Raw genomic sequence first — 16154 nt, forward strand, 5'->3', positions numbered from 1 at the left:
TGCCCGATAAATATTGTAAAATCCAACAGAAGTCAAGTGCAGTCACAAAACTGAGGAAATATTTTTCCAGTGCTTGAAAGCTATTACCAGCTTCAGCAAAGTCCCTCACTACATTGACTGAGGGAGGTATGCAGTGCTGAAGCTGAAGATTTCAGTTGTGTTAATGTAATTTGTAGGAGATGGAAAATGCTGGAATGAAAGGCTTACTTTCTCCTCTTCTCTTTTGTCCTCTGTTTGAACTCAAGGAGCTGTGTTCACAATAAAAAATGTGTGCTCTGGGCTTTAGCCATGATGGCCACACTAGACTGATGTACTGTGGGCCCAAACCTCTATGCCCTCCACATCACTTAGAATGTAACACATCTTTTTTCACCAGGAAATGCTAGTTCTGGGGTGGGGGGGGAGGGGGTTTGCAGTGGGGAGATGTCAGGATTGGGAAGGGTCTGCAGGCCACCCAATTCTGGTCAGAGACTTGGTTAGGAAGACAAGGTGGCAGAGAAACAGACAACTGATCTCACACATTCCAAGCTCTTGGATACTCCAGTGACCTCAACTGGTACTGTGAAAAGCAATTTCAACATTAAACTAGGCTAAGGCTACTCAGAAATCAAAATGATTTCAAAAAGCAAAACATAAAAAACTCATGAATTCAGTATAATTTTTTAACAGAAGCCCTTGTTTACCTTTTCATTGTATTAACTGACACTTCATTGCATTTAACAAAGCTAATTACAGGTAAATTTCTTGTTGATGTTTATTTTCCCAAATTCTCAACTTTTCCAGCATTTATGACCTTTAAACAACTTTTCAACACAGTATATCTGACATTCTTTAAGTAATGAAGTTTAAGAAACATTTCACCTCAATTTAAAAAAATTCTGAATTCTACTTGAAGTTGTCACTAGACATCTTGGCAAGGAGTCTTTTTAGTGGATTCTATGGTGACTAATCAGAGCTGAGCTTCTAGGCTCTACCTCATTCACACCACTGCTGAGGCTTAGCAGGATGTGGCCTCTCTGATGTTGGATTAGCAATGTTCTCTACCTAATAGGCCTTTCCACACTATTTATATGTATAGGATTTTTCCTCAGAGTGGACTCTTTTATGTTTATTGAGATTTGATTTACAGCTGAAGTCTCGCCCACATTGAGAACATTCAAAAGGTTTCTCTCCTGTGTGGATTTTGAGATGATGACTAAGACCTGTCTTCTGACTGAAGGCTTTGCCACACTCTTTACATTGATAAGGATTCTCCTTGTTGTGAATCCCCTGATGTTCAATAAGATGCTCTACCCTTGTAAAGGCCTTGCCACACTCAGGACATTGGTAGGTCTTATCCCCAGTATGGATTCTTTTGTGGTTTCTCAGGCCAGTTAACTGTGTGAAGGTCTTTCCACACTCATCACATGTATATTTTCTTAGTTTAGGAGGGTTTCTGTGCTTTCCTCCTAACTTGTGTTTGTTAAGGCCTGAGTGTTGACTGAAGGCTTCACCACACTCGTCACATTTATAGGGCTTCTCCCCAGTGTGACTTCTCTGATGTATGACCAGGGTTGAGTTCACTCTAAAGGTTTTTCCACACTCAGCACATTCATAAGGTTTTTCCCCTGAGTGAATTCTGTGATGTATTATAAGTTCTGAGCTTCGGCTAAAAGCTCGTCCACATACAGGACATTCAAAAGGTTTCTCTCCAGTGTGGATTCTCCGGTGTTGGTTAAGTCCTGCATACTGAGTGAAGGCTTTTCCACATACTTTACATTCATAAAGTTTTTCTTTACTGTGAATTCGCTGATGCTCAGTAAGATTTGAACGCTGCCTGAAGGTTTTCCCACATTCATTACATTCATAAGGCTTCTCTCTGTTGTGCAATTGTTTATGTTCAGTGAGGTCTGCACTATGGCAGAAGGTTTTCCCACAGTATATACATTCAAAAGGTTTCTTTCCAGTGTGGAGACTTTGATGTTTTGAAAGAACTGATCTTTGACTATAACATCTGCCACATTTATTACACTGATGAGGCTTTTCTACAGTGTGGATTTTGAGATGTTGAGAGAGGCCTGCTTTCTGACTGAAGTCTTTGCCACCCTCTTTACACTGATCAAGCTTTTCCTTGTTGTGAAGCGCAAATTCTGTACTGGAGTATGGTTTCTTCCCATTGCGGATCCTCTTGTGCATATGAAGGCCTCTCATCCAGATGAAGGTTTTCTTACATTCATCACATTCATGTATTTTCTCACCTGTGGCATCCCCATTCTGCATTTCCAAATTTTCACTAGGCTCATTGTCTCCTCTCTGTATGGCATGCTGACATATGGTTTCATGATGTCCATCAGACCCCTCCCTACACCATTCTGTTTCTTCACAAGGTTCCTGTTTCACTTCTAATGTCAAATTCTCAGTCCTCATCTCACCATCTGAAACAACACACCACACAATTTGAGGAGAAAAGGCAATTCAGAAATGACTTAACAGACAGACAGCTAGGAGGGTTAATGTTTATTTCAGATTTAACAGAGCACTTTCTATCTTTTCTTTATTTAGTGTCAGGGATTCAGAGAAACAGGTGAGCCAAATAAAAGGAATGGGAGTAATACAGGTGTATACAGCAATACAGGTGAGAAAGAATAAAGCATGACTGATTTATCAATATGGGGAAATTGATAAGATGTCACTTCTGTGATTACCTAAGACTGTAATTTCCACCTACCATAAGACTTTCTTTATTGACACCCTTCCTTTCTGGTTTGCTGGCTTTGATTAAGAATGCCACCATATAGAGAAGCCCATGTGGCAAGGAACTGAAGGTGGTCAGCAACCAGGAAGGAAGTAAGGCTCTCTATCTGTGTGACTGACAAACAACTGAGTCCTGCCAACATCCTTGTGAGGTTGGAAGTGGATCCTTCCTCAGTCACAACTCAGGTGAGAACCTATCTTTGGCAGCAACCTTGTAAGAGACCCAGAAGTGGAGGACCCAGCTAAGCCACATACCCAGACTCTTGACCCAGAGAAACTATGAGATAATAAATGTGTGTGGTTTAATTGCTAACTTTGTGGTCATTAATTGAGCAGAGAAAAATTCAACTACACTAAATATACAAGAGACATATCTAAGATAAAATGATTGAGTAAAGTTATGAATAAAGGATGAGCAAGAGAAAATTGAGCAAATGCAAATAAAAAGAGAGGCATCATGATCTCAGTTTCGGAAAAAAGGTGAGATTCAAGCCAAGAGCATGAAATGAGACAAAGAAAAATACTTTATAACGATAAATAAACTTTACAATTTATAGTGACCATGGAACAGATATGAATAATTACATAGAAAATAAGAAAGGAACAAATTTTCTAGAGCAGAAATTATAGATGAGATTTCTAGAGCAGAAATTATAGATGAGATAAAGAGACAAAACAAATAACAGACTTTATTTATTTATTTATTTTCAAATAACAGACTTTAATCATTCTTTCTCTGTCTAGAAAAAACCACCAAATGGACAAAAAAATAAACATTCAGAAGATTTACAAGATTGTTAAATCTATGGATAAACATGTATATCAAGTTCTGTATCTGGAAAATAGAACACCTTCTCAGATGTGCAGTGACCTTTAATGAAAACTAATTTTTGGGTCATAGGAAAACCATAATAAACTCCAAAAGGTGTAAACAACACAAGCATTCTCTGATAACAATAATCTACAATTAGTAACAGAATCAGAAAATAAGCCCTTCCATCTGAAAATTTTAAAACTTTCAATTGTTGGTTCAAAGGAAAAATAAGTTTCAGATTTTCTAGAAAATAACTAAAATGCTACATTTCAAAACATTTGGGATTCATCAAAATCAGTATTCCATGAAATGTTTGTAGCATCAAATATTTATATTAGTAATAGATATACAGATCGATCCAGCTCAAAAAAATAAAAAGGACAACTAATTAACCAAGAGAATCTGCTCATTTAGGAACACTTTTCTCTCTTCTGTCTCATTCCCCCTACTTATGCTTCCTGGGAACACTTCTGATACAAACTACTACAATCTGAAATAAATAAATTTTAAAAACAAGGGAGAACATAAGGAAGGAATTAACAAAAGTAAATGCAGAGACAAAATATGATATAGAAAAATAATGGAACATTGTAAAACAAAACTGAATACACCAATATGAACTCATAATTTTTAGGAAAAAAAAAAATGTACATCTAGCTCCACCCATAAAATGTGCTAGAAGTATTGTTACCCGAGGGAAAAAGAACACTCCCAGCATCCAGATTTTGTACTTCAATAGCCTTCTCCATTAAGAAGAATTAAAGCTCCTTCAGAAAGGGTTGATACCAAATCTGGGTCTAGGGAAAGTACAAGGTGAGCATGGAATAACTAATTTTGTTCAGAAAGCAAGGATTCAAAGCTCATAGAGTCATGGCAAAAAGAGTGAGGAACAGGGTAGAAGACATCCAAACTAGGCAAAGATGTATCAATCTGAGCTTTGAAACAAGTAATAACTGTGGTAGATTGAAACACACTGACTCAATGAAAATTACTAGCCCATAATGATGCTAACACAAAGAAAGTCCTAAAATCCCATGTTGTCCTTTGAGGTGCCTATTAAACCATTCCTTGAATTTGAAAATTGGTATATACGGGGGGAAACTAAGCATCAATCTTGACTGTCTAATACGAAGTGATCAAACAGATGATTTGATGATTTCTTCACTATAAAGAAGACTAACAGTTAATAATAACATAGAAGGAATGAAAAAGTTACAAAATCATTCTGCAACACTTAATAAAATGATTGATCCATAGAAGAATTCTCAAACATTTTGTATTTTGTTGCTGGGAAACTAGCCAATCACATACTGCCAAAGTGACACCACACAGTTAAAAACGGGAAAAATTTGCTGTTCAGTGGAGGACTCATATTGCCATGTCTTTCAATCTTTTTTCCATTTTATGGAAATACAGCATACATGGGCAGCAAAATAAATGATTCAGTGAGGAAGCAACCAGAAAGCTTCACAGAGTAGGAAACTTGCCCAGGGTCATGAAAATGTCTGGGCCATGAAAGGGAAAATGGGAAAGGGAAACTGTTCTAAAGCAACCAGATGTTTCACACAGCCATGGATTCTATCCTGGTTTGCACAAATCAGCTTTAAAGACATTTTGGAAAAAATGGACCAATTTGAATTTGCACTGAGTTTAGATAACATTAAAATGTATTGCCAAGGAAAAGGGAAGATAATTAACTGAACAAAATAGATTACAAAATAGCACATAGAAATGATCTCTTTTCAGTGAAAGGAATGTGTGTATACACATATATGCATACAAAAGATATTCAAATATAAAATAAGTCACTGTAATCTCTGGATGATAGAATATTATGCTTGTTTTCTTATTTTGCAACTCTGTATTTTCTAACTGTCTACAATGCATATATACTTCTCTGGTAATAATAAGAGGTAACTTTCAAAAAAGTCAATATAGTTTTACAATGTTAATGTCCTATCAGAGTCTACTTAAGGATGTAAGCATCAAAATACTTGAAAGTAACATCTGCTACAGACGATCTGCAGAAAATTCAACTACACATATTTAAAATTAACATACTACTGAGGCTGTTCTAAGATGACTTATCACCTTTTAATCATTATTACCTAAAATGTCAGCTTTGTCATATCCTTTGACAACTCTCGTCACAAAGAAGTAACATGTCATACTTCACACACAAAAAAAAACCAATGGGGGGACTTCATTTCATTCCAAATTCCCTAGAGAAATTCTTGTCTCACCTGTTTCCTCTGATGGTCGGGGCTCAGGTCTTTCGCCCTTGAACTGCACTGCTGGAGGCTGAACTTGGGTATATGAAGATTCTTCATTTAGTGTTTGAAGGGTCATTGTCTGCAAAAGTATCTTCTGTTCCAGAGCACAAGCTGAAACCTAGAGACAAGCGGCATTCATTAGGCCTGAATTTAACAGGAACTAAACCTCAGAAAGGAGTCTCCAAGAAACACCCCTGGAGAGACTAGAAGAGAAACCAGGGCCTTAGGGTGCTAAAAGGTAGCCAGAAAGGTAAGTGATGCTTACCTTTTGATCAGAAAGTCTGATCAAATCCTGTCTATCACTTCATTTATTGGCTACGTCTCCTCCGCTAAGTTACACAACCTCTCTGAACTTAGTTGCCATATGTGATACCACCTAGTTCTTTGTTGCTGTGAATGTTGAAATGACTAGTAGAGTACACAGCATGATACTTACAGAATGCCTTCAGCATCTTTACTCCATCCGTGAATCTCCTGTTTCCCACCCTTCCCCTCCTTACATGACTGGCTTAGAAAGAAGCTCAGTTCCCTGCTGAATGCTAGGTTTTCCCATTGTTCTCAGAGCCTCCACACTTGAGAAAGTTTTGCTCCCAGTTCCCCACAACCACATCAGACTTGTCTCTTCCTATATGTACATTTCTCTTTCTTTCCAGATTCTCCAGCATGGTCACTGCCTCTTCCCAACTCTCTGGATGATGCTCCTGAACCGGGACCTGGAGCTCCTGGGGCAGGATGGACAGGAACTGCTCCAGCACCAGCAGGTCCAGAATCTCCTCCTTGGTATGTGTCTCTGGTCTGAGCCACTGATGGCAGAGCTCCTGGAGCCAGCTCAGGGAAAGCCGGGGTCCAGGGGAATCCTGGTAGCAGAAGTGCCTAAACTGCTGCCTGAAGATCTCCTGGGCAGGAGGCTGGTTCTCTGGAAGGCTGAGACCCTGATTCATGGGGTGGTCTTCCTCCAGCTTCACTGTCACCATCATAGGGCCCTGCTGACCCCATGGGGCTTGGAACAGCTGACCAGTAGACTTTCTTGTGTCCACAGCCATCATGCCTGGAGTTTCAAGTGAAGGCTTCTGAGGGCACCCTGGGGAATAAGAATTAAGTGATAAAGGGATACATGGCAAATACTTCGAAGAACCCACACAAGAAAGACGACGACCTGTAACCAAGATAACTAATTTTATTAATTCACTAAACCCACAAATATTTTTTAGAAGCCTACCTTGCACAGAAACAGTTCAAGGTGTTTGAAATGCATTAGCAGAGTGTCCATTCTAGTTGAAACAGTAAAATAAACACAACCAATATGAAAAGTGTATAATATGTGAAGGAGATAAGTAAAATTATATAATTGCCGGGGGTAGGGTGGAATGAAGACTTGCACTTAATGGAACATTTCTCCAAAATCCGGCGTTAAGTACGTGGATGTGGCCCCAGACTAAAACAAAAATGTCTAATCACTTGGCACAATTTTTCCACATTTGGGTATATACGATCCAACTTGTGGGAAAGGAAAAGTTATGAACCATAGCCAGAAAATTACTGATATTTTCGTGCTAATCTTGCAAAACGGAGAGCGGAATTCCACTTCGTTCACACAGCAGTGGTGGCCCTGGTTTCGTCAGAGCGTGGGAAGCATGGTTGCCAAAAAGGGGACCCCCAAACCCAGGACTAGAGCCTGGCTGAGGGGTTTGGGGTCAGCCTTCCCCAAGCCTCTCAGACAGATGCCTGCTGCCAGCCTCTCCAGGCACCGGGTGTCCCCGAGCTGGAACCAGGGCCGGTGCTGGCTGTTCCAGGCGGCCCAGTAAGTCTGGGGTCTCGCAGGGTTGAACCCGAGAACAAGGCGGAGGGACACCACAGGAGACTCACCAGACAGGAGCGCTGGAACTCGTTTCCCGGAACTGGACGCTCAGGCACGCCCGGCTTCCGGCGACTCCAGGAGGTCACGTCCCTGAGCATGCCCCCGTGACCCGCCTCCGCGCACGTGCCGGGCGTCTCCTAGTTACCTTGCAGTGCTAGGACGCTACAGGTTCGTTTCTAGCGGTTCAGGACTAAAGGCTTTGACAGATAACACTAAACCCAATTACTGGATCTCTGAGAGTTAAAAAAAAAGTTTCGGACACTCGCTCTTGTGAACCCGTCAGGATACGTTTCTTAACTTAAAGTGTAAGGGAGGAATGCTTGGTGACGACATGGAAAAAAATGATTGCCCTCTTCCTTAATGGCGGTAGGCCGTTGGCAGTCGGCATCGCTACCAGTTTCTCTCCCCTCTGCCTTCTCCCTGGGTGTTTTCATCTCCTCTGTCCTGCGCCCAGAACAAGATTTCCCTCTAAGAGGGAACTGAGCCTTCCCTCTAAGGAAGGAACATGATTGCAATCCTTTAGGACCTCGTGAATATGCTGAAACTAGCAAGAAACACTAAGAAAGTAGAGATGGTAGAGAAGAAATAAGTACAATGTGGGAAAGAGCTTGGGCCAGAAGACAATGGAGATTTAAGAAGTCAGTGGGAAGTTCAGGAGTTGGGGAAACCATCCTGGGGCAAGAAATGGAAAAGAGGTTTGTGAATCGAACTAGTTCAGTTGAGTTCAGTTCAGTCACTCAGTCGTGTCCGACTCTTGGCGACCCCATGAATCGCAGCCCACCAGGCCTCCCTGTCCATCACCAACTCCCGGAGTTTACTCAAACTCATGTCCATCGAGTTGGTGATGCCATCCAACCATCTCATCCTCTTTTGTCCCCTTCTCCTCCTGCCCCCAATCCCTCCCAGCATCAGGGTCTTTTCTAGTGAGTCACCTCTTCCCATGAGGTGGCCAAAGTATTGGAGTTTCAGCTTCAACATCAGTCCTTCCAATGAACACCCAGGACTGATCTCCTTTAGGATGGACTGGTTGGATCTCCTTGCAGTCCAAGGGACTCTCAAGAGTCTTCTCCAACACCACAGTTCAAAAGCATCAATTGTTCGGCGCTCAGCTTTCTTCACAGTCCAACTGTCACATCCATACATAACTACTGGGAAAACCATAGCCTTGACTAGACGGACCTTTGTTGACAAAGTAATGTCTCTGCTTTTTAATATACTATCTAGATTGGTCATAACTTTCCTTCCAAGGAGTAAACGTCTTTTACTTTCATGGCTGCAATCACCATCTGCAGTGACTTTGGAGCCCAAAAAAATAAAGTCTGACACTGTTTCCACATATATTTCCCAAGAAGTGATGGGACCAGATTCCATGATCTTAGTTTTCTGAATGTTGAGCATTAAGCCAAGTATTTCACTCTCCTCTTTCACTTTCATCAAGAGGCTTTTTAGTTCCTCTTCACTTTCTGCCATAAGAGTGGTGTCATTTGCATATCTGAGGTTATTGATATTTCTCCCAGCAGTCTTGATTCCAGTTTGTGCTTCTTCCAGCCCAGCTTTTCTCATGATGTACTCTGCATATAAGTTAAATAAGCAGGGTGACAATATACAGCCTTGACCTACTCCTTTCCCAATTTGGAACCAGTCTGTTGTTCCATGTCCAGTTCTAACTGTTGCTTCCTGACCTGCATATAGGTTTCTCAAGAGGCAGGTCAGGTGGTCTGGTATTCCCATCTCTTTCAGAATTTTCCAGTTTATTGTGAGGAGGCTGGCAAACAGCAGTTGGCCAGAGGCCATCTGGATGGGGGAGATGACCAGCAGAGCACAGTCTGCATAAAGGCTATCAACGGTCTGCTCTGGGACTTCCCGTCATCAAACTGTTGACTTTAAGCAAAGGATATTACCCTCCATAATGGGTGGGCCTCATCCACCAGCCATCAGCCATCAGCTCATCCTTCAGCCCTCAGCTGAAGGCCTTGAGACAAAACTGCGATATCCTCAAGAGGGAATTTTGCCTTAAAACTGTAACATAGGAATCCTGCTTGCATTCCCTGCCAGCCTGCTCTGCATATTTTGGAATTAGTAGCTCCCCAATTGTCTGACAAAGAAATGCAAAAAAGCAAAATGGCTGTCTAAGGAGGCCTTACAAAAAGCTGTGAAAAGAAGAGAAGCGAAAAGCAAAGGAGAAAAGGAAAGATATACTCAACTGAATACAGAGTTCCAAAGAATAGCAAGGAGAGATAAGAAAGCCTTCCTCAGCGATCAAAGCAAAGAAATAGAGGAAAACAATAGAATGGGAAAGACTAGAGATCTCTTCAAGAAAATTCAAGATACCAAGGGAATATTTCATGCAAAGATGGGCTCAATGAAGGACAGAAATAGTATGGACCTAACAGAAGCAGAAGATATGAAGAAGAGGTGGCAAGAATACATAGAACAACTGTACAAAAAAGATCTTCATGACCCAGATAATCATGATGGTGTGATCACTCACACTCACCTAGAGCCAGACATCCTGGAATGTGAAGTCAAGTGGGCCTTAGGAAGCATCACTATGAACAAAGATAGTGGAGGTGATGGAATTCTAGCTGAGCTATTTGAAATCCTAAAAGATGATGCTATGAAAGTGCTGCACTCAATATGTCAGCAAATTTGGAAAACTCAGTAGTGGCCACAGGACTGGAAAAGGTCAGTTTTCATCCCAACCCCAAAAAAGGCAATGCCAAAGAATGCTGAAACTACCGCACAATTGCACTCATCTCACACACTAGTAAAGTAATGCTCAAAATTCTCCAAGCCAGGCTTTAGCAATACATGCACTGTGAACTTCCAGATGTTCAAGCTGGTTTTAGAAAAGGCAGAGGAACCAGGGATCAAATTACCAGCATCCGCTGGACCATCAAAAATGCAAGAGAGTTCCAGAAAAACATCTGTTTCTGCTTTATTGACTATGCCAAAGCCTTTGACTGTGTGGATCACAATAAACTGTGGAAAATTCTGAGAGATGGGAATACGAGACCACCTGATCTACCTCTTGAGAAACCTGTACGCAGGTCAGGAAGCAACAGTTAGAACTGGACATGGACCAACAGACTGGTTCCAAATAGGAAAAGGAGTATGTCAAGGCTGTATGTTGTCACCCTGCTTATTTAACTTATATGTAGAGTACATCATGAGGAACGCTGGGCTGAGGGAAGCACAAGCTGAAATCAAGATTGCTGGGAGAAATATCAATAACCTCAGATATGCAGATGATACCACCCTTATGGCAGAAAGTGAAGAAGAACTAAAGAGCCTCTTGATGAAAGTGAAAGAGGAGAGTGAAATAATTGGCTTAAAGCTCAACATTTAGAAAACTAAGATCATGACATCTGGTCCCATCACTTCATGGCAAATAGATGGACAAACAGTGTCAGACTTTATTTTTTTGGGCCCCAAAATCACTGCAGATGGTGATTGCAGCCATGATATTAAAAGATGCTTACTCCTTGGAAGGAAAGTTATGACCAACCTAGACAGCATATTAAAAAGCAGAGACATTACTTTGTCAACAAAGGTCCGTCTAGTCAAGGCTATGGTTTTTCCAGTAGTCATGTATGAATGTGAGAATTGGACTATAAACCAAGCTGAGCACCAGAGAACTGATGCTTTTGAACTGTGGTATTGCAGAATCCCTTGAGAGTCCCTTGGACTGCAAGGAGATCCAACCAGTCCATCCTAAAGGAGATCAGTCCTGGGTGTTCATTGGAAGGACTGATGTTGAAGCTGAAACTCCAATACTTTGGCCACCTCATGGGAAGAGGTGACTCACTAGAAAAGACCCTGATGCTGGGAGGGATTGGGGGCAGGAGGAGAAGGGGACAAAAGAGGATGAGATGGTTGGATGGCATCACCAACTCGATGGACATGAGTTTGAGTAAACTCCGGGAGTTGGTGATGGACAGGGAGGCCTGGCATGCTGCGGTTCATGGGGTCGCCAAGAGTCGGACATGACTGAGCAACTGAACTGAACTGAACAACTGTCTGAGTCAATTCTTAAGAAAAAAAAAAATCTAATATATATTTTTTCTGAGAATCTTGACTAAAATACCAAAATCCTACTAATCCTTAATGTCTGACTAATGTCCACCTTTATATACTTTCCTAATTCTCCCAGGCAGAATTGTTTTTGATTTGTGTTTATCTGTCCTTCTTGTTTTGTATTATCAATTTTTTTTCTTGTATATACCCTTAAAATGCATGACACACTTGGAGGCAATAACCATTCTTTGAACACAGTGTCTTCAAAAATGTGTACTAGCCAAGTCACTGTGGAGAGATGTGTTATAATAACACATCTTTTGTAAACACGTCCCTAACTCTAAGGTTAGGAAGGCCACAAAGGTCAAATTATTGATGCTTAAAGTATTTTTTTAAGTATTTGTACTTAAACGAAATCAAGAAATACAAGTATCCCCTGCCTTTTGGAAATCTGCATTATGCCACTTTGCCTTTACAAATAAAGACCTACATTAGTATCTGCTTTTGCTAAATAAAGCTGAAGAGGATTTTACCCAAAAAAGGTGAAAAGTGAAGACAACGTTGAGCATTTGCATTGCTGCCAGCCTTGTAGGAAGGCATCATGTACCTCAAGCCGCAAGAGTGATGTCACTGGCTCCTTCTCTCGGAACTATACTCAGCGTCTCAGCATTAAGCCACTATGGCTTTGAACTGTGTCTGTGCTTTACCTCGATTCTGTCCATCTGTTAGCAAGATGTGTCCTAAGGTAACTCCCTCTGCTTTATGCCATTTCTGCTTATGAAAAATTTCATAGCTCTCAGGTATTTCCTACTTGAGCCACGAAACAAGGCAGAATAAAGCAGAAGTGGTATGATGGCAGTAAGAATGAACAACTAGCACCTCCAGAGTTTTTCTTGGGTGGCTATTTATTTATACCGTTCTCATAAAAATGTGAATATAATGAAATACCTCACTTTTATACACTTTCTACCTCATAAACTTTCCAGTTTCTCAAGTCTTCACAATAGTGGACAGTATATTTCATTCAAAGTAGAAGACAATACCAATGATTTTTAGACTGCCTGTTCCAAACGTTGCAAAGATAAAGTAGTGAGGACATAAACATCCAGATGATTATGTGTGAGGGACAGTGATGGAGTTGAGCTTGAGAAAACCACTGGTTTTTAGCATAAAGTCAGAAAGATGTAGGAAAAGCATTAAAGATACTCTGCTACCTGATGTCTCTTCAGTCCTATTACCAATATGGAATCAAGTCCAACTGGCATGCTGGATGGTCAAAGGTATTTCTGAGATTTTTTCCTAGAGGTAACTGGAAGAGTGGGTATCACTGGGATTCAGAAAGAAAGAGGGGGGAAAAAAAGGACATATCAATGAAGAGTAGAATTTGAGGGCACAGATATACATTTTAACTCTTTCCTAAATACTATGCCTTTTTTCTAAGTTGACAAAGTAAGCAACAAGGCCTAAAACTTCATATGCTACCTTGACATCTTTGAGCCTCATGCATGTGTACTCAATCGTGTCCAACTCTTTGTGACCCACTGACTGTAGCCCACCAGGCTCCTCTGTCCATGGGATTTTCCAGGCAAGTATACTGGAGTGGGTTGCCATTTCCTCCTCCAGGAGATCTTCCCAACATAGAGATCAAACTTGCATTTCCTGCATTGGCAGGTGGATTCTTTCCCACTGAGCCACCTAGCCCTCTTTGAGCCTCAGAGGGACCAAAAGCCTAACCATCAATTCCTCCACTCTTGCTGTATATGCCTCCCACCCAGCAGGAAGTGATCCCACTTGGCTAGTTCCCCATCAGGTGGACTAGCTACACTCTACTTGGTCCTCAACCTACTGGATTTCACCTCCTTGCCGCCCCCCCCCTCCAGTGAAATTATTCAAACAAGCCAATCACATCCTCCCAAGGAAACCAGACATCACCTCATCTTATTACTATGAAGCCTGTATCCCAAAGCTCCTGTTTGTTTATTCTGCTCCCATGTGGCCCTCCTCCCCTAGGCTGTGAGTACACATGACTAATAAACTCTTGTCAATCCCATCTGTCCAGAGCCAGGTGTCATGTGTTTGGCCATCCCCAGAATCTTAGGGTGGGACTTCCTCTCTCACCAATAAGGTGAAGAGGAGGCAAACAAAACAGCAAGCTATGTCATTGAGTAGTTGCTTTTAAACTTAACTTACCTAGTTAAAAAAGTACCTAGCTTACCCCTCATTTAGGTAACTTTAAAAACAATGTCACTTTCCTCACTCATCCTGCTAAAGTTCTCCTTTGCACAGTGTGCACACTTAACAGTCTCAGTGGTCCTCCGTTCAAAATCTGAGAGCCACTGTGTCATCAGGATATTCAGGGTATGTGATGATAGTGACTTCTAGGAACAAAAGTGCTGTAGGACCACAAAGGAGAAGGATTAAAAGAATGGGAGAAAGAAATAGCAACATCCATAAAAGAGTCAGCCCAAAATGTGGTCTGCTCCAGAGACAAGCTACCAGCTTCTTTCAATCTGATGGATGATACCAAAATGTCTTCTAGTTTGACAACCTAGAATAACAATGATAATGGAGACACCACATCCCCAATTTCTTCAATTTATTACAAAATGATTAGGTCTGTATTCAGCATAGCTTTCTAAAGTGTTCAGTAAGGCCTGGTTGAAGGCTTTCTTATGCTTAGGATATAGACACAGACTTCTGCCCTCTGTGGATCCTCTGATGACGAACAAGGCTCGACCTGTGAATGAAGGTTCGGCCACACTCCTCACACTGGTAGGGCTTCTCCCCATTGTGGATCCTCAGGTGCTGAGTAAGGCTGGTGCTCCCTTGGAAAGCTTTCCCACATTCCTTACACATGTAGGGTTTTTCTCCAGTATGACTTCTCTGATGTTCCATGAGTCCTGACCTCTGAGTGAAGGCCCTCTCACACTCATTACATTTGAAGGGTTTCTCTCCAGTGTGGATCCTCAGATGTCCAATAAGGTGTGAACTTTGACTAAAGCATTTTCCGCACTCTTTACACCCATAAGGTCTCTTTCCAGTATGGATCCTCTGATGAAGAACCAGGCCTGTGTTTTGACTGAAGGCTTTCCCACATTCATTACACCGAGAGCGTTTTATTTTATTATGAATTTCCTGATGTGAAAGAAGGGCTGATTTATAACTGACGGCTTTTCCACATTGATTGCATTTATAAGGTTTCTCTCCAGTGTGAATTCTCCAGTGTCGAACAAGCCCTGAGCTCTGAGCAAAGGCCTTTCCACATTCCTTACATTTGTGTCGTTTTACTCTTGTGGGGTTGGCCTTTTGGTGTTCTGATTTACCCCTATATTGAGAAGTTTCTCCACACTTTGGATCCTGGAAAGCATCCAATGAATTCCTTTCTGCAGAAATCTGCTTTGGGGCAAATTCACCAGTTGTATTCCTGGCCTCATCGGCTGAAAGAGCAAGTCGATTATTTAAGAGTTGCATATCCTACATAAGGGTTTGGAAGTAAGGTTAGTAATAATAATTGATAATGTTACTAAATGCTTATTAACATCAAGGATTGTGCTAAATAATTAAGAACTATCATCCTAAGGGTTTGACAGTTACTGTATTTATGAATCTTGGAGAATAAAAATAAATAAATAAAAGGCTTTTGGGCCTCAGTCCAGATCAAAAACTCAGAATGGCAGGAATGAAATGTAAATTTCCCAAGAGTCTTCAAAGGGTCCCTAATGAACATACCCTCTTGTATCCATCCCTTGTGTAGTCCAACCCCTTCCCATACAGGATCTAGGCTGGCCTGTGACTTGCTTTATCCAACAGAATATGGTGAAAGTGATGATTTATCAGTTCAAGGACTAAGACTTTAAAAGATGCTTTTGAGATCCCTGAGTTACCATGTTAAGAAGTCTAGTTACTCCACTAAAGAGATACATGGAGACTGAGAGAATAAGATAACCTGAGGCCCATCCATCTCATAATCTTGCTAAGCCCAGTTTTCTAGCCATCTCCGGATAAGCTATGAGATGTGAGTGAAGTATCTCGAGCATCACAGTCCAGGCACGTCCTCAATACCTACAGCTTCATTTAGTATCACGTACAGCAGCAGACCCACCCTGTTAATCCTGATCAATCCACAGAATTGTAAGAGATAACATAATGGTTGTTCCCTTTAGCCACTAAGTTCTGGAGTGGTTTGTTACATGGAAATAGATAGCTAAAACACCAAGTGATCAGTCAGTTTGTGGTGATGCTCACAGTAACACAATAAGCTAGGTAATAGAAACAGAAACTGAAACACAGAAATTAAATAATTAGTCTGTGATCACATGACTAGCTTGGCTTGGAGTTAATCTGAATCTAAAGACTGTGCTCTTTATTTTTGTTACAAAAAGAACAGATACTCAAGGTAAAAATTTCAATGGTATAAAAGGCATAAAAGTAAAAAGCCCAAATCCCAATTCCTTCTCCA

The 16154-nt window shown here is 41.1% G+C and overlaps 1 protein-coding gene across 1 annotated transcript in view; it reads right to left on the minus strand.

The window, feature by feature from the left end:
* Nucleotides 1–758: 758 nt before the first annotated feature.
* LOC122430115 (zinc finger protein 397-like) overlaps nt 759–16154 on the minus strand; it is a 37780-nt gene continuing 22384 nt past the window's right edge. The window contains exons 7-9 of the mRNA XM_043450923.1: nt 6456–6901; nt 5791–5938; nt 759–2414 (exon numbers count right to left, since the gene is read on the minus strand). Coding sequence (XP_043306858.1) covers nt 1063–2414; nt 5791–5938; nt 6456–6901 — 1946 coding nt within the window. The 3' untranslated portion in view covers nt 759–1062. The remainder of the gene's footprint in view (nt 2415–5790; nt 5939–6455; nt 6902–16154) is intronic.

The sequence above is a fragment of the Cervus canadensis genome, chromosome 28, assembly GCF_019320065.1.
Source record: "Cervus canadensis isolate Bull #8, Minnesota chromosome 28, ASM1932006v1, whole genome shotgun sequence".
In the NCBI taxonomy this organism is placed as follows: Eukaryota; Metazoa; Chordata; class Mammalia; order Artiodactyla; family Cervidae; genus Cervus; species Cervus canadensis.